The sequence below is a fragment of the Dendrobium catenatum genome, unplaced genomic scaffold, assembly GCF_001605985.2.
Source record: "Dendrobium catenatum unplaced genomic scaffold, ASM160598v2 fragScaff_scaffold_1557, whole genome shotgun sequence".
In the NCBI taxonomy this organism is placed as follows: domain Eukaryota; kingdom Viridiplantae; phylum Streptophyta; class Magnoliopsida; order Asparagales; family Orchidaceae; genus Dendrobium; species Dendrobium catenatum.
Window position 1 is genome coordinate 4,658,811 of NW_021320019.1, and position 19,735 is coordinate 4,678,545.

The 19,735-nt window shown below is 37.1% G+C and overlaps 1 protein-coding gene across 7 annotated transcripts in view; it reads right to left on the reverse strand.

Moving 5' to 3' along the window:
- Nucleotides 1–1,045: 1,045 nt before the first annotated feature.
- Nucleotides 1,046–19,735, reverse strand: part of LOC110111166 — a 117,511-nt gene continuing 98,821 nt past the window's right edge. For all 7 annotated transcript variants that reach the window (XM_020842921.2, XM_020842920.2, XM_020842919.2 and 4 more), the window contains one exon: nt 1,046–1,865. In XM_020842921.2, coding sequence (XP_020698580.1) covers nt 1,339–1,865 — 527 coding nt within the window. In that variant the 3' untranslated portion in view covers nt 1,046–1,338. The remainder of the gene's footprint in view (nt 1,866–19,735) is intronic.

Below are 19,735 nucleotides of genomic sequence, written 5' to 3' on the forward strand. Positions count from 1 at the left end.
GATTCCTTTCTAAAAATGAGAGATCAAAATGATCCTTTACTACAGTTGAGGGCTATTTTAATCTTTTATAAAGAATTAAGAAATCATTTTAATTATTTATATATATATATATAATGAAGCTTATTATTTTGGACAATATGAGTTACAAATATTTATACTTACACTAGTGAAACTGACATGTCCCTAAAAACATATTGACAAGAAATAAACTAAAACCCAGTAGCAGAGTCTGTTCTCTACAAGAGAATATTTTCATCATTAAAAGCCAAATATAAACCACCATAGTGAAGCACCAAACAATAAAAATAAAAAATCAACCAAAAGAAATACTTTGTAACACAAATTGACTGGAGAAAACCTTCTCCGGAACACTTCGCTGCTATTCAACCTTCCAGTAATTTCTTGTGTACTCAATCACTCAATGCATTCGTATATTTGCAAGCCAAAGTGATGCAGAAAGAAGCATTCCAAACATAAGTAGAGCCATGATCGAGTGATTAACAGGCTTCATCTCCTTCATGTGCTCCCCAGTCAACAACAGATATCAAAATATAAGCAGAATCTCTTCAAACTTAGGCTTTGTTTGGGGCAGCTTCTTTATTACTTCTTAAAACAACTTTTTAGTTTAAAATTTTAAATCTTTATACTAAAAAATTACTTTAAAAAACAGTAAGAAAACAATCCCAAACAAAACCTTAATAAACAAATAAGTTGGAAATACAGATAATCTAAAGATAAGAGCAACTAAACGTTATCAATCTCTCTCTTTTTTTTTTTTTTTTTTGACTTATGCGCCAATTAAGAAACTCCTGTATATATCACATATGTAAATTTCAAATTTAAAACATCTTAGTTGATAGCTAAACTCTCAATCATTCTTTATAATTACAAGCAAAATCCTTTCTAGTAAAGCTTAGCCACCCCAACAATAAGATCAAGATCATGAGAGGCATCGGCCAAGCTTTCCCTTCAAAACTTTAGACAATAAGTACTCAGATAATACTGTTTTAAGGTTCAAAATTTCACATAAGTTGGCGAGGACATGTATAAAATAAAACTAATAATATATTGCAATTCAATATGCGTGATGGTTCATTATTTCCATACAAAAATGAAGTCCCAGAAATGGGACTTTCTAAGAAAGATTGAGGACAAACGAACATCACTTTCTGTGATTCTTTCATTGAATGAGACAAAACTCTGACTATCTTCACCTAGAAGATACCAACTGAAGAAGCAACTGAGACCTGCGCCTGAACTAACATTAAGTATGTACAGAAAATCTACAAAAAAAATATTTTGAGGAACAGAAGACCACCATACTTCATGCTTCATCAGTCAGTCTCCATCTGATAGGTAGACGACATCAGAGGAGGCATTAGGCCTTGAATCAATTATACTTTCGGTAAGAAATTCATTGTTGGTTGCTGGCAAGTTGGCCAACATTGATTCAAGCAGTTCATCAGCTTCAGCACACTCAGGCAACTCAAACTGAGCTGGACTGAAGTAAAGGGGCGATGATCCAGAGCCTGTAGGCTGTGAGATTCCAGAAGCATTAGAAATGGATGATCCCATGAGAGGAAATGGTGCCGAGAATGTACAAACCAAATTTGCTGGAGAAACTGATGGAGTTGCATTAGAAATCAGAGTTGGGGTTGCAGACTGTGAATTAGGGGCTGAAGAAAGTGGTGTGTTAACTGTCGGATCTGAAACACGGGGCGGCGGTCGGATGGGTTGAAGATGGGGAGCAGGCGAACGGCCGGCGTGCAAAATTGCACGGGTATTAATGGGCTGTCGAATTGTATTGCTTGAGGTAAGTTGCGGTTGCGATGCCTGGAAATGCTGATTAGAATTTCGGCTTCGAGCTACAAAGAATAAACTAGTTTTAGTTAACAACCAACATGTTTGGCTCTTTGCATTGCATGGGATGAGAATAAGGCTATGTTTGGGACGGCTTTCTTACCGCTTCTTAAAGTAGCTTTTTAGTTTTTGTACTAGAAAGCTGCTTTAACAAGCGGTAAGAAAGCCATCCCAAACGAATCATAAATTAGAACCTCGTGAGCTTTTAATATTACGTTTAGAAGAGAGTGATTATGGTAGTAATATATTGATGTTTGAAATAGAAATGCATGCACATAACAAATAAAAATCAATTATCTACGCTAAATAGACTAAACAAAAAAAATCTTGGTAAGTTCCCCATAAATGATTGATGGTGGTGGCACAGTTCTTTCATAAAACGTGTAAAATAGTAAAAATAGAGTGTATCGTTAAAAAAAGAGAGCAAAAGGTGAAGCATCAAATCAAATAAATAGAAGTGCAGAGGCATTCATAAAAGCACTCTCTTAGAACTGGTACGTTAGCCATTCATTCATATTTGCCATTCTTAAAGAAGTATAGGATAGCAAAAATAAATAAGCAACCAAAAGAATATAATCCAAAACTCGGCAGTTTTAACAGTTTCTTGAAATAGCTACTCTACGTTAAACCGGTCTTATATTAACAAAGATCGTGTCATTTTTATAAATTAATTAGAGATCTGCGGTAAACTAAACATATTTTTTGCTTCTTCTGTGAGAGTTATGTGTTTGCTTATATGGACCCCTTCTCAAATTAGGAGGGGCTGTAATTTGGTGGGCAGCCCCTCCTAATTTAATTGTATTTTAGTGGCAATGGATATGATCGATTACTCACAAGCCATTCATTCTCAAACTTTAGCCACCATAAGAAGATGGATGCGTTGGAGGAGAGGCTTGATGGGGAAGATAGAAATCTGAAATATGAATTTAGAAAGCGAATTTCACCAATGAAGGGCAGACTTTCAAATATGAAAGATATGATGAAAATGATGTTAGAGTTTCAAGCCAAAACAACATCATCGGAGGCAAGGGCACGTTGACCGGACAAGAAAGTGGGGGAAATCCTAATATAGGGATGATGAGGGAGGATTGATAGGTGAAATTTTTTGAGGGAAGAGGAGGAGATGCCACCTTTGGAGCCTCTTCCAAGAGGGGAAATTGTGAAGGAGTGTGATTTTGATAGAGCTGTAGAGTTTGGAAGCAGAAGAAGACGGATAGAAGATAGAAACACCATATATGGTTTAGCCACTTGTTAGACTGGTCCAGTTGGCCCAAAACTAGGGCCAACCCTTGGTTTATGCCAGGCAATGAGGGGGAGGTTTAGGAGGGAATTAAATTTGGGAGGGATTGTTTAGTAATTATCATTATATTTGTATTCTTTAAATAGATGGAGAGGGTTAGGGCAAGGTTTTGTTTTGCTGAATTTGGGAGTTTTCTAGGATTGCTTAGCCTCTAGCCGCTGCCTAGGGATTAGGAGAGCCATATCGTCCTCTCGAATTGAAAATCCACTGTATCTTGTTTGTTTTCTTTCACTTTTTATCAGTTATCAAGTTTCCCTAGTGTTTTGCCACGAGATTTAGGCTTCGTTTAGGACAACTTTCTTATTGCTTTCTAAAACAATTTTCTAATACAAAAATTTCTAATTCGAAAATTTTTTGTACTAAGAATTTGTTTTAGAAAGCAACAAAAAAAAATTATCCCAAATAGAGATGTCAATATTTGACCCGACCCGAAAATTTCAGGTTAGGCTCAACTCTTTTAAGAAACGGGTCAGGTTCGGGTTGACCCGAAAACCCAAGATCAACCCAAAATGACCCGGGTAACTTAAAAAAAGTATATATTAAGGATATTTTAACATATATAAAAATGCATTTATAATAATTTTAATTGATTATATATATATATATATAAAATATTTATATTAAAAAATATATTGGCTATCAAATATTTATAAAAAATAATAAAAAATATTAAAAAAATTATCTATCTTTGCGGGTTGGGTATGGGTTGGGATTTTTGACCCGTTTGCTAAACCGGATCAGGTTTGGGTCAGGTCAAACACTAGCGGGTCGATGTCGGGTTCGACCCGAACCCAACCTGTAACCCGATTTTGACATCCCTAATCCCAAATGAAGCCTTATTCAATTTCTGCTGTGTTATTTGCTGAAATTCCAAATTTTAGCCACTATCTCTTTGATTCCTGCACTTGTTACCTAACAAATTGGTATCAGGGCATTTTCTTGGGCGGAAAACAAGCAATCTTTGTTGGAACGTTTCCGAGCCATTCAGCAAGGAGATCTCTACGAGCAGCTCTAAGCCTTAACATAAGACGAGACAATTATGGAGTACCGGGGGAAGTTTGAGCTGTTGTTAGGGAGACTAAGGGGAATCTTTGAAGAAGGATTGTAGAGAAATTTCATGAAGGGGCTTAGGGAGGACATACGGGTAGAGCTCAAGATACTTGAGCCTAGCGGGCTGAGTGAGACGATGGAGCTTGTTCAAAGGGTGGAAGAAAATATAAGAGGGAAAAGGCCAACATAAGCAATATTATGGGAGGGGTCTACAAAAATACCTCTACAACTCTAGCAACCAGAACCCAGATAATATCCTTTCAAAGAGAAGCACCCAGGGAGAAGAGCTGTGAAGTTCACCCAGGGAGGAACTTCAAGCGACTCACCGAAGCGAAGGTGCAGGAGAAATGGAAAAAGAGATTATGTTTTAGATGTGATGAGAAGTAACGTCGAGGCATAGGTGTAAGGACCAAACTCTTCAGGTTCTCACCGTTTGTGATGATAAGGAAGCTGAGGAGGGAGCTGGGAATGAGGCACCGATAGAGGAGGAAAAGATGCATTTAGATAAGGCAGAGGTCTCCTTGAACTTAGTGGTGGGATTCACTCCAAATAACACTATGAAGGTGATAGGAGCAATAGCAGACAATGAGGTAGTGGTGTTGATAGACAATGGGGTTACCCACAATTTCATCTCCAATCAAGTCGTAAACCAATTGGGGATGAAAATGGTGGACACAAGGTGCTATGGGGAACTAATGTGGACCGGAAAGATGGAGATAGGTAGAGGGGTGTATAGGGGAGTGGATGTAATACCCAAAATTATTAGGCATGAAAAATTAAAATGAAATAATTATATCCGAAAAGTTATTTTAAAGTTTAAGATTAAATTAATGTGAAATTAGTATTAACATGTAATTATTATTAGTTAAATAATAACTTTAATACTAAATATTAAGGTTATATTAAATGAAATCAAGCAAAGCAAGGTAAACATCCCTTGGATGCACCCCTTCACGTTAACATTAGGTAATTTAAGCATTCTCTTTATTCTGAAGAGAATTCCGATGAGATACCTTCTATAGGCAGTAAAGCAAGACAGTTATGTGAGTGGGACCATTTATTGTCAGGAACGGAAACGTTGGGAAGCATCGTTTGAGGGAATTATATGATTAACCGAAGGAATTGAGTGCAGATTCCAGTAGATAACTTCGCTACATGGCTGTAGAAGTCTTCTACACAATGGGAATTCGGCATGGAGGGATTTCTCCAGGCGGCACAGTGTAATGCATGCGGGATTGGAATAGAGTTCTGCAGTAGGAATTCTTCACAGGAAGAATTCGGCGGGAGAAATTCATGATTATTCAGAAGAGAAATTCGGGACAGTGCATTGGAGTAGTTCGTCTGAAAAGATTTTTGTGGCACTAAAAGAAATCAGCAAATATATTCTATAAGGCAATAACAGGGGAGGGATTAAGCAAAAGAAAGAAGAAGAGAAATTGAGAAAAGAAGGAAGATTCTGAGAGGAGAAAACAGGTTTTATTGGTCTTATGCAAAGAGAAAGTTTCGAGGTGACATACAATCGTAGAAGGGTGCGAAGTAGAGAATTGGAAGAGACGACTGGGCAAGGAAGTAAGTGATGCAAGTATTTTTAAGAAATATATACCTTATCATTAGATATGTACAATGTTTATAATGACACTTTGGAAAGTAGTCATGAAAGTAAATGATTTGATTTTATGCATATTGATCAACCTTTTGTGAAAGGCCTAGAAAAGAATATACTTACAAGTTTTCAATTATGATTAACCACTTACATAAATTAATTATGTGAATTTAAATCAAGGTGTAATATGTTCATTTAAATATTTTCCTTATTGATAATGTTTTGAAAAAAGATCAGTTTCTTTACGTATTATGTGCATATTCATGTTATGAATGAATGAATAAAAAGCATGCAACAAGTCTAGCATGGATAATTAATATGGAAGGTGTACTGAATATCAATTTAAAAGTAAAATTTGGCTAAAGATTTATGTATAACTTACCAATGCAGGTGAGGCAAAAGGGTCCTCATATATATTAAACTGTTTGGTAAGTGGGGCAAAAGGGACCCCAAAGAAATGAAACCTGCAAAGCAGATGGGGCAAAAGGGACCCCAAAGAGGCAAAAGGGACCTCTATGTAATTCAATGGCGATAATGCCAGGTTTACCTGGGCTCCATTGAATATGTTTATGAATGAGTAGCCAAATGTTTTATTGAGTAAAATTGATATTCAGTATGGATTTAAGAAGAATTTCAGGATAATATCAAATGAGAATTATGAAACTTGCTTATGTAGTCTAACTTTTATTTATGTTTTCAATATTATGAATTTCTATAATCATGAAATTTAAATGCTATTTAACGTTGCATCACTTATAGAGTCTCATAGCTCACCAGTAGTTTATTACTGGCTGTTGTTACAGGAAAGGAAAAGAGCAAAGTGGAAGAAGATTAATCTGCAAGTATTTACATTACATGTTAATGCATATTCTATGTTTGAAATATACTTTTGAGGTTAGTAAGCAATTTACATGTTGTACTACTTTGAGTTTGTTTGGATTTCTTTAGTAGCTCTGTAAATGTGTTTATTGAGGTTTTAGTTTTGGAAGATGCTTCCGTTGATGTATTAATGAACTTATGGTTGGATGTTTTATATGAACTTCTAAAGAGAAAAGTTGTATTAAATGTTAATGGAAGGATAAATGTTTATGTGATGTAGGTTACACTCAATGGTACTATTTAAGGGTACTGTGGGGTGTTACAGTGGACCTGACAATATAGGGGATCCAGGTGATGGAGGATTTTCTCCCATTGGAGTTGGGGAGCATTGATGTCATCTTGGGGATGAGATAGCTGCAGACCTTGGGGGATACCAAGTTGAATTGAGGGACGCTGAAAATGGAGTTGATGGTGGAAGGGAGAAGGAAGGGGAGATACAGAGTTCTCCAAATCCATGGTGTCTCAAAAGACCATGGTAAGGGCCATAAAGGAGGTAGGAGGATTTCTGGTGGAGCTACAGAGTTTAGAGGGGATCGAACGGGAGGAAAAGGAGACATCTCTCTATCAATACGACCGATTATACAACAGTTTAGTGAGATTTTTCAACCACCTCAAAGGTTTCCATCACAGAGAGGACAGGAGCACGCCATCAAATTGAGGTAGGGGGTATCACCAATCAGTATCAGGCCTTACCGCTATTCCCAGATTCAAAAGGATGAGATTGAGAAGCTGATCTGGGAGATGTTGGAGGTAGGGATCATCAGGCCAAGCGTGAGCCTTTTTTTTAGCCCAGTTCTACTGGTCAAGAAGAAGGATGGAAGTTGTATATTTTGTGTGGACTACCAGGCCCTAATAAGAAAACTATGTTAGACAAGCTCCCTATTCCAGTGATAGATTAACTGCTAGATGAGATTTATAGAGCGACAATATTCACGAAGGTGAACCAGAAGTATGGGTACCATCAAATTCAGATGAGAGAGGAGGATGTTCTGAAGATAACTTTCAGGACACACGAGAGATACTATGAGTTCTTGGTGATGCCATTTGGTCTCATCAATGCCCCTTCTATCTTCTAGTCCCTCATGAACAAGGTGTTTCGACCTTACCTCAAAAAGTTTGTTCTGATTTTCTTTGATGACGTCCTGGTGTACAACAAGTCTAATGAGGAGCATATGGAGCATCTAAGGGAAGTCTTGAAAGTGTTACAGGAACATCAGTTGAGGGCCAATTTGAAAAAGCATTGTTTTTCATAGGCTAGAGTGGAGTACTTGGGGCACATGGTATTCCAAGAAGGGGTGGCTACTGATCAAGCCAAGATTGAGGCAATGCCAAAATAGCCTCTACCTAAGAACCTAAGAGATCTTAAGGGCTTCTTAAGATTGTCTGGATGCTACAAGAGATTCGTGAGGGGATACAACACCATATCTTTGCCTTCGACAGAGCAGCTGAAGGGCAGTTTTTTGTAGAGAGATGCAGTCACTAAGTCCTTGGATAATTGAAAACAACCATGACCACGGTCCTCGTCCTGACCCCACCCGATTTCATCCAAATGTTTGTGGTAGAGACTAATGCCTAGGGATATGGATTGGGGCAGTACTCAGACCCATAGCCTACTTCAAGCAGGTGTTAATAACTAGAGTTAGACTTAAGTTAGTTTATGAAAGGGGTTTATAATGGTTCTAGTGGTGGTTGACAACTTGAGCAAATATGCTTATTTGATTCCCTTACGACACCCTTACACAATAGTGACAGTGACGACAACATTCATCAGAGAGGTCATATTGCATTGGATCCTAGAGTTGATAGTTTTTGACCAGGATAAGGTGTTTCTCAGCCATTTTTGGAGAGAGTTGTTCAGGCTGCAGGGAACCATTCTAAATAGGAGCACCGCTTACCACCCTCAAATAGACGGAGGTAGTAAACAGGATCCTAGAGACTTACCTTTGATGTTTTGCTTTATGGACACCTTAGTTGTGGGTCAAGTGGCTATCATGGGCAGAATACTGGTAAAACACTTCACATTATTCAGCTTCCAAATGACTCATTTTAAAGTGTTGTACATAAGAGACCCTACACACTTGATGCATTTTGGGTAGAGGAACACACCAGTCTCGTCAGTGGATCAGTACTTGGAGGAAAGAGATAGGGAGTTGGAAGAATTGAAAAGGCACTTGTTGAGGGCGCATCAAATTGTGAAGAAGTAGGAGGATGGACACAGGAAGGATATCCAGTTCGAAGTGAGGGATAAGATGTGACCCTACAGATAGAAGATGATCCCCAACGGGAAGAATGAGAAGTTAGCCCCAAGGTACTTTGGCTCATATGAGGTATTAAAGAATATTGGAGCAGTGGCGTACCGCTTGAGATGAACATCAATCGCTATTATACATCCAGTATTCCATGTGTCACAACTAAAGAGAGAGCAATTAGGGATCGTGCAACTAGCTAAGAGTTACCTACGACACTGACAAAAAATTTATAGGTAATTTTATAACCATTGGAGTTGAGAGGGGTTTGACAGATGGAAGAAGGGAGGAGGTTCTAATAAAATGGAAGAATTTACCGGACTATGACGCCACCTGGGAGCCATACAAGAGAGTGAAGCATAAGTTTTCATCCTTTCACCTCGAGGACAAAGTGAATTTTTAAGAGGAAATATTGTTAGATCCAACCAGCCCAAGACCAGGGCCAACCTTAGATCTATGCCAGACAGACCAAACAGCCTCCGATCCCCTTGTGGGACCCATTATTTGAATGCGAAAATAAAATATGGGTGATTTTTGAGTGTCATGACCCGACCCGGATAGTCGATTTAACGAGGCGGGAACTAAAAAGTTGGACGGTATGATCTAATTATTTCAGTTCATAACCAATATAATACTAAAACATCAAATTCTTTCCTTTCATTTGAAGAGCCACTAACAAAAATCTAATTCTCAAATACTTAACATTTATATCAAATCATAATTTAGCAGTTTTCAATGTTGCGTCATCTTCTATAAATAAATTCTTCTCTTTCTGTCATTTTTAAATCTTTGGAGAATTACATGTAAACGTTTATTTAATGAAATAAGTTTACAGAATAAACACAGTGGGTAACTGTTAAAACAATCAACATGAAATAAAAAGAATGCAATACACATATAACCTTTAATATACATCTTATTAATTCCCCTTCCTTATCTTTATTTTATTCATTTCAATCATTTACACATATTCGGTCATATTCCTTTATAACATTTATAAGCCTTTAATATTTATTCTTTATCCCATTTAATTTGTATAGGAGCACCGTCTATATGTACCAAAGGTACAACCATTTCCATTTTCCTTTTCCTTTTCCATAATCATTTCCTTTTTACATGCACGAGTACATTGCTTCCCCAGCTAGTATTATACGGGAGTGAACTCCTTTAAGTTTGCATGCACATTCTTTTCCTCTTCATTTTCATTTTCTTTTTATTTATCTTTCATTCACTTGTATATCATTCATTCATGTATCTACTTTTGATGCACACATATGTTTCAATATATGTATAAAGACTTTATATCTTTACTTTATATTTTCCATGTATGCATTTTCTTTACATACAATTACTTTCACATACATGTATACTTTTATATACAATGTTTATTTCATAAGTAATAATTATAAAAATAATTCATGAGTCTTAAAATGTTTACGTAACATTCTTCTTCTAAAAAATAGAAATGAATACACTAAAGAAAATTCTGAAAATACTCACTTGAATGTTTTGGCTTCAACACTTTTCAAATTCTCAACTCTCGTGACGATCTTTCTTACTATAATCTCCAATCTCCCAGAGAATTCTCTTATTGACATCGATATTTCACCTTAACACACAAGATTAATCAAATTATTTTCTAATCCATCTAATCCAATTGACATTAACACTACTAAACAAATTTGAAGAAATTCTCAAAACTTAAAGACATGAAATTCTTAACTTGTATCTTTTACCTCAAAGATTCTTTCTTTCTTGCTGAATCGGACTTCCACCAAATTTTGATTTCTTTCTTTCCCTTCTAAAAATCGTCATAGAATAAATTTTAATAATTTTTATTATACAAATTTAAAAGAAGATATATGATAGAAATCACTTACAAAAGAGGATTATTTCAGCCAGAACTTCTTCTTCTTTCTTTCCCAAATTCTTTCTCTCCACTTTCAATCTCTTCATTTGCCCTTAATGGAACATCCTCGTTGTTTAGAAGGAGAAATAGGAAAGGGTTCATACAAAAATAGACAAAATCAACAAATCTTCTTCTCTTTATTTTTTTCTCAACCGTTCCCCTTCAACAGAAATTTTCCCTCTCACAGTTTCTTCTACCACAATGAATGAAATGAGTTTTCTCTCAAGATGAGTAGTTAATTTACTCCTACGAATGCGATCCTTCACTCAAAATTGCAAACTGCCCCTTCTAGGTTTGCCCATGCTCGCGTTCAACTCCGCCTAGTCTTCCCTCTGTTTTGTTCGCAAAGCCGACCCCTTCCTGGGGTGGCGATTCTAATAGAAGGAATGGCCGATTCAGTTGAACCGGCCACCGAAACGGTCCTTTAAAAGGAGGGAATTAAATTTGGGAGGGGTTGTTTAGTAATTATCATTATATTTATATTCTCTAAAAGGACGGAGAGGGTTAGGGTTAGGGTTAGGTTTTGTTTTGCTGAATTTGGGAGTTCTCTAAGATTGCTTGGTCTCTAGCCGTTAGCTAAGAATTGGGAGAGCTGGATCTTTCTCTTGAATTGAAGATCCATTATATCTTTTTTGTTTTCTCACTTTTTATCAATTATCAAGTTTCTCTGGTGTTTTTTCATGGTATTTATTCAATTTCTGCTATGTTATTTGCTGAAATTTCAAATTTCAATCACTATCTTTTTTATTCCTGCACTTGTTACCTAACACCACTCCATAAGTATTAAGAAGTGTTACAGCCAGTTCAAGGGTTGCCTCCTCTGAGAGAACACGAGCATGCTATCATCTTGAAGGAGGGAGTCTCACCTATTAGTGTTCGTCCGTACCATTATCTCCAAATCCAGAAAGATGAGATCGAGAGATTGATCAGGGAGATGCTGGAGGTAGGGATCATTCGACCTAGTGTTAGTCCATTTTCCAATCCAGTGCTATTAGTCAAGAGCAATAATAATAATTTCTTTCGTTCCACCTTAAGGACAAGCCGACTCTTTGGAAGGGATATATTGATGGACAAACTAAACCAGTCAAGCCAATCAACCTGGCCCCAAAGAGAAGAACAAGTTTAGCTAGCAGGTGAAAGAGCCTTATGGGCCCCACTAGTGTGGGCGACAAGTAAAGAGGGGAGCTCAAAGGAGATTAACTCCACTTTAATTACTTCTCATAGAAAACTAAAATTGGGAGGGAATTAGAAAAGTTTTTTAGAGAAAGAGGGCTGATTTGAATTTAGATTTGGGAGAAAATTAGAAAAAATTTATTTAGAGAAAGAGAGTTGATTTGAATTCAAATTTGGGAGAGAATTAGGAAAGGCTTATTTAGGGAAAGAGAACTAATTTGAATTGAAATTTGAGAGGTAAGTAGAAATGTTTATATTAGGGTTAATTAGGTCTTTTTTTCATTATGTGTTGCTGTAATTTTCTTTATGAGTTGTTCCAAGAGGAGTCTACGGTTTGTGGAGAGTCAAATCTACCTCTCAAATAGTTGATCAACTTGTATCTAGGTTTGTTGTGCTGATATAAAAATCTCTTATTAATTTCTGTTGTGTTCTCTTCGCTATTGCTATTTATGTTGTGTGAAAATTAATTTTTTATAAAATTGGTTTCAAAGCACCTTTTTTGGGACCTATGGCGGCTAATAAGGTTGATATATCAGAGGAGAGGCTTGATGCGAAAGTTAGAACTCTTAAATCTAAATTCAAAGGACGAATTTTAACAATTTAAGGCAGACTTTTGAATTTGGAAGAGATGATGAAAATGATGTTAGAGTTTCAAGCCAAGATGGCATCATTGGATGGAATGACATCATTGGATGGAATGGCATCATTAACCGGACAAGTGGGGGAAACCCTAATATAGGGAAGATGAGGGAGGGTTGCAAGGTGAAAATTTTGGGTAAAAAAAAAAAAGAAGATACCACCTTTGGAGCCACTTCCAAGGAGGGGAAAGGGTGAAAGAGTGAGATTTTTGGTGAATTTGCAATGTTTGGGAGGAGAATATGGGGAGAAGATGGAAGCACAATACATAGTTTAGCCACTCCTACAGTAATATCAAGAGGTGTTCCAGTTAGTTTAGGGATTTCCTCCTCCATGGGAACACGAGCATGCTATCATCTTAAAGAAATGAGTCTCACATATCAGTATCTGTCCATAACATTATCCCTAAATCTACGAGGAGATAGGGAGATTGATCAGGGAGATGTTGGAGGCAGAGATCATTTGACCTAGTGTCAGTCCATTTTCTAGTCTAGTGCTATTTGTTAAGTGCATCATCAACAATTTCTTTCGTTCCACCTTGAGGACAAGGTGACTCTTTGGGAGGGGAGTATTGATGAACCAATTAAGCTTGTGGACCCCACTAGGGTGGGTGGCGGGTAAGAAGAGCAAAGGGGATAAATTCTACTTTAATTACTTACAATAGAAAACTAAAATTGGGAAGGAATAAAAAAAGTTTATTCAGGTAAAGAGGGCTAATTTGAATTTATATTTGGGAGGTAGTTATAAAAGATTTATTTAGGGAAAGATAACTGAGTTGAATTTTTTTTTTTTTTTTTTTTTTTTTGTTTGGGGGGGGGGGGGGGATTAGGAAAAGATGACTAATTTGAATTCAGATTTGGATGGAAATTAGGAAATGCTTATTTAGGGAAAGAAGACTGATTTGAATTCAAATTTGGGAGGGAAGTATGAAAGTTTATATTAGGGTTAATTGGATTATTTTATTTTTCATTATGTGAATTATGTTTTGCTGTAGTTTTCTTTGGAGTTATTCACAACGACGCCTAGGGTTTGTAGAGAGTTGATTTACCACTCAAATAGTATATCAACTTGAATCTTGATTTGTTATGTTAATATAAAAATCTTTCTCGTTAATTTTTGCTACATTCTCTCTTCGATATTGCTTGTTTTGCTGTGTGGAGATCGGATTTCTATTATTACTCTTTAGGAAGCATCTGTCAACTCCAATAATTAGCCTGCAACCTTTGAAGAATCCCTTTTTACAAGCATCAAAGCAAACATACATCCTCATAAACATTTTTAGACTCAAGTCTGTATCGCTTGTACGTAGTATATATATTGTTGTGCTTGGATTTATTCTTACGATTTACATGCAATAATCCCAAATCTTCTTCAACAGATCGTTCTTCATTATGTGCAGCATCTTTCAAGCATTGATCATAGCCTTCCATGGCTGTGACTTTGACACATGTAACTTCAAATCAATAAGTTCTATTCAGAAAAAAAAAATTTAGCAATGTGGATTCATTCTAATTTTGTTTACAAATTTCTTGACTATGAAAGTTGATATCAAGGTCATGTTATGATAGCTTCATTAACATATATGCTCCTTCAAAGACCAAACCAGATATAAATGACTTCCTTCATGCATCAAAGATGTAGAGGAGAAAAAGATAGTTCGATCTCTTGCAAAGCAATTGACCAATTTTGCATCTCTTTAAACTCTTACTTGCAACTGAATAAAATTCCGCTGCAAACTTATGCTTCTCACAATCAAACCATGAATTGAAAACTGGCCACATTGTGTGGTCTTCCTTGTCACCACTATGAACACTAGCTTCATCATTGGAATTCACAAAGTCAATTTCACAATTATTTATCTTTAGTATTTCATTTAAATCTTCATTTTGAACTACTATCTTCTCCTTTCCCGTATTTGTGGTGCCTACAAATTCAATAGGAGGATCTATATTGTTTTCAAATAACTCATTATCCTCATACATCTTATAATCCATGTGCATAAACTGCTTACTATCATCTGATAAGTTATGATTCTCATCCTCATCCTCATCAATATAATAGTAACTACTTCCCTCATTTGCCTCTATATCCTTATCATCAACATATGACAAATTAATAATACAAGTTCAAACAAAGCACTAAAAATTAGTAAGAATTTTGAGTCATCAAGCCACTTAGAAATTACTGCACATAATCCATTATTTCTTGTTTGACTGCTAAAACATACAAATATTAAATAATACAATCATAAATAAACTCATATACTAACTTTAAAGGTCAAATAAATCAAGCACCTCCTTTTTTATCATATATATGAATAAAATTAATGATAGATAAAAAATAAGAATCACTTATCAACACTTAATGTTTATGTTTTGTGATTTTTTTTTTAATTCTGATATCTTCATCTGCAATGTGCATAAAGGAAATAAATCTTTTGGAACCTATTTGAATTCCAATAATGGGCATTTTATTTGCTTGTTTTGGCTTTGAACTGAAGAATTATGTTATTTCTTATTAGTTTAGTCGAAGGGTATTTTATGTGTTGAGAAATGAATGCAAAAAGGTAGCACTACGCATGATGTGACTAATTTACCACTCTCAAATATTTCAGCAGGGAGATCTACGAAAGAGAATAACCATGAGCTGCTGATTCGGAATGTAATAAATGAAAACATAGAGAGAAGTTTAATACAGTTTGAATTATATAAAAGACAGACAACTACTTTGTTACAAGAGAAAATTTCTTGAGTGTTATTTGTGACGCGCTTTCTGCTAATAAGTATGTAGGTCCCAATAAAAGGACTGACTTGCTTCGGATAGTGATGCTATCAAGAAATTATGTACTTTTTATTTATATGTGGACAATAGTATATTTTGTTTTCTTTTCTTTTTTAGCTATCCAATGATGGGAAAGCATCCAATGATCATGGTAGGTAGTGCATATGGCTTGGTAGACCTTTGGTTTGCTGGCTCGATTGGTCCCTGGCTGTTGGAGGTTCACGGGTTGGCTGTTTTGGAGCATTCGGTTTTGAGCTTGTTCTCTAAGTTGCTTGAGCTGAAGTTTAGTAGCTCATTAATTCTCAAAAGGTACCTCATTATGAAGTTTACTTTTGGAGTGGCCTTGTCCCTTCCCCTTCCCCTTTCTTCTTGTCTCTTGGGAATCCGTGGCTTATATTTATTGGGAGATGACTTCTATGCATAAGAATTTATGTTGAGATGCTTTATCTTTTGGGATCTTACGGCTGGGCTCCTTCTTCCGTGATGGTCCCTCGTTTCTCATGGCCGTGGCTCTTTGGTCCGTGCGGTTCCTTGGTCTCCCGTGGCTGTCTCCTTGGTTCCTGGTTTGGTTGTTTTTCCGTGAGCTTGGGGGGAAGATTCCTATGCTTAATGCTTTGGTTCTAATGAAAAAATTAAAGTCTTATGGCTCTTGGCATTCCTCTCTCTTGCCTATAAATATGAGAAAATGTTGTGAAGGAAGGGAGTTGATATGTGAGCATATTTGCTATTAACCTGCGAGTTTATTCGGAAATCCTGCGGGCTCTTTCCAAACTTTCTTTTCTCATCCCCTCCGGAAATCCTGCGGGCTCTTTCCAACCTTTCTTCTCGGGCTTCTAACCTCTTTCGTCTCTCCGCAAGTGCCACTCCATCTGTATCCTTCTTCTCAAAGTAAAACAACTTTAGGGTGTCGTATCATAGTTGATTTGAAGCATCTATTGAATAAATTGGACAATCTTGCTGTGGTGGACCATCGGTTTGCTAGTTCTATGCACTTTACTTATTTAACCTACAAATTCGATGCATGTGAGGAACCCGCTCTGACGGTTGTCTGAGGATAGCGTCTTTTAAAATTTCTTTATTTTTTTAAAATCTCCTAGCATCTTTTGTTGTGTTTGTCAAGTTTTGGGTCGTTTGCTTTTATTTAATAAAGTTTATTTTAAGTTCTACTCATTGTGCCAGTTTTTTCTCTTGTGTGTCTACATCAGATAGGCAGGTAGGAATCTTTCCTATTCTACTTGTTATAATGCACTGAATTTTGTTTACCAAGCTAAATACTAATGAATCAAGTCATAAAATGAAAAGAGCATGAGTCTGTGAATTCACAAAAAACCCTCATCATCATCTACTGGTTAGATCTACAGCACTTTGTCTTTAAAAAGAACACAGCTCTATGTAAAATCCACGATTTCGATCTCATTCGTAATGCTGCTCCCAGCCCCATAATCCTGAAGTGCATTGATCTCGCCAAGTGGCTATGATCCGGTCATCTCGCAACGCCGCTCACAACAACTGATGTGATGATCGTCAGAAGAATCGGACCTGCATGAAGGAATTCCCAATCCAAGGATAAACACAAAGCTTCAAAACATTGAAAAGGAGATAATAATCATCAATATCATCCCTTCCTTTTACACATCCCACATATATACTACTCAAGTAGAGAAAACCTAGAGAATCCTAGAAGATTCTAGAAAACTTGTAACAACTAAATAAAATAAGCTAATGGACAATATAAGCTAAAAATGCTCCGCATCAATTGCTTTTAATAAATTGTTCCTCCCAAATAATAGTGCTAGATTTTTTCTCATTCCTTGCCCCCTTGAAAATGTCACAAAGAATAGCCAAATGCCGATAATTAACATATGATCAATTAAAGGATATAACCACACACAGCTCATCCAGAAGAGCACGACGGACAACCTCTATCCCCAGAACATCAACAACTTCAATCGAACGATTACTTTTTGTCCAAGATGCATCACCATTTTCATGACACATGACAGCCAACAAATTAACACCTGTGTTAAGAATCCACTCAACATCAGATTTGAAACTTTCATCCTCACCAAACTTGTTTATCTTTTCAGACTTAATAAAAACTTCGTTAATGTACCAAATACCTCTAAGAGCTATCTTAGCCAACATATTGTTTTCACTCAACCTTGGCACACCCAGAGTAACATTCTTGGCACTAACACCAACATAGTGGAAAGCATTTAATGTCATATGAGCAGCTAGTTTTCCAATTGATTGAGCAGCCACACAACCGATTATTTTTCCATGGGCAACTAGAGACCTTTTGCTTGTAAAGGTACTCCATAGCTTCACATGCAAGGTTGTTCTGGATGTAAGATGTACTCTGACTTCGGAGAGAAAACCTTCACTAGTTGCCAGATCATTCTCGTCAGAGTTGTTCCTCAGAAAGGACACTTTGAGGTGATGGGGATCGGAGCAAAGAACAGAGGCTAAGTGCGGCAACAACTACACCTAAAATCCCTACAACTGCAAGAGAGATCTAAGCCTCCATGCTCAGAAAATCATCACGGAGCACAACTTTAAGCCTTTCTAGCAGCTTATAAACAACATTTCTATCAGGCATTCCATCAAACGTCCAATGTGCATCCTTCATGCTCTTGTATTTTGAATACATCTCAAGCAGCTTGTTAGCACGAAAGGATGACCGTATATAGAATTCATGGATCTTTTTAAGTTCCTCTAAAAGCTTGGCATAATTACAGGCAGCGCTGAGCTCAAAGAAGAAAGGGGGGGTCAACACGAACACCCTGGTTCATGAGCTCTATGGCCTTCTTCCCCTGGCGACAGAGTGCAATGAGTTCCCCAGGCCCTGCAGGTGGCGGGCTAACACCAGGCGGCAAAGCAGCCTTCACTGGAGAAGGATAGCTCGGTGGAGGCGGACAGGAGAAGGAAGGGGGTTGGTTCTTGATCAACTTATGCTCCCCGTTAGCCGTAGTAATTGGCAATATCATTTCAACTTTTCCAGCATCCTTCACCACGTGCATTTTCACTTATGCCAGCTCCATATTACGATTATTTTTGGCTCTAGATTGAAATCCTTTTCCACAGACGGTAAGTGCAATATTCTCGCCTTGGCTATTTTTATTATAGAGTGCGATGTTGGTGAAGTGTTGTTCGTTGTCATTGGTAGCATAAGTACAGAAGTTGTGATCGACATCGACGGTGGTGAAATGAGGGGTCTTGTTCTGATCACGAGAGGAAGCAAAGGTGAGATAAAAAACTTGCGTTTCGACAATAGCCACGATAGTTGTTTTATCGGGTTCCAGATCACCATAATCGAGTCCGTAAGTCTCAGTCGAAACATTCAACATCTGCTCTATTCTTCTTTGCCGATCAAAGGACTAAGTAGTCGGGCGGAGGATAGTGGGGCGGCAGATCTCGCCACCAGAGAGGGAGTTCTAGTGGAGGGAAGTCATCAATCACGATCAGTTGATTTTGAAATTGTTTGTGATCATGTGAAGCGGATGAGTGAAGCAAAGAAGAAGACGAATATGCCGGTATGGTTGTCGATCGCATTTGCATTTTCCTGAGGGAACAAAGTGTTTTGTCAATTCGATCAAGTGATGCCTTCACTTGAGCTTGAAAAAAGACTATATGGCTTCGATCATCGTCGACAGTCCACCTTCGACGTCGATCGTCGTCGGTCGCCCATCTTATATTTCGGCTTCAATCATAAAGCATTGCAGGCCTCACTACAATCTTATAGAATTTTCCCTTAAGTTTGAGGGGTATATTTCTATCACATAACAGGCCCGATGCATTCCTCCACTTCAACCATCCAACTTGAATTATGCTGATAATATCCCCATCTATTTCACTATCACTCTAAACAATAGATCCAAGATATCTAAAACGTGTACTCTTATTAATGACTTGATCGCCCAAAGTCACAACCCCCTCACTAGGTCTATTACTACTAAAATTACATTCCATATATTCCGTTTTAGATCTACTCAAGCGAAATCCTTTAGACTCTAAGGTTGACCTCCATAATTCAAGTTTACCTTCAACTCCCTCTCTAGTCTTATCAACAAGAAGAATATCATCAGCAAAAAGCATACACCAAGGTACATCCTCTTGCAAATGTCTAGTGAGAACATCCATGACTAAAGCAAAAAGATATGGGCGTAAGGCTGATCCTTGATGTAACCCAACCGAAATAGGGAAATACTTGGTCAATCCACCTTGTGTTTGAACACAAGTAATAGCTCCTGCATGCATATCTTTAATGATTTGAATATAAGCATTATTGACTCCTTTCT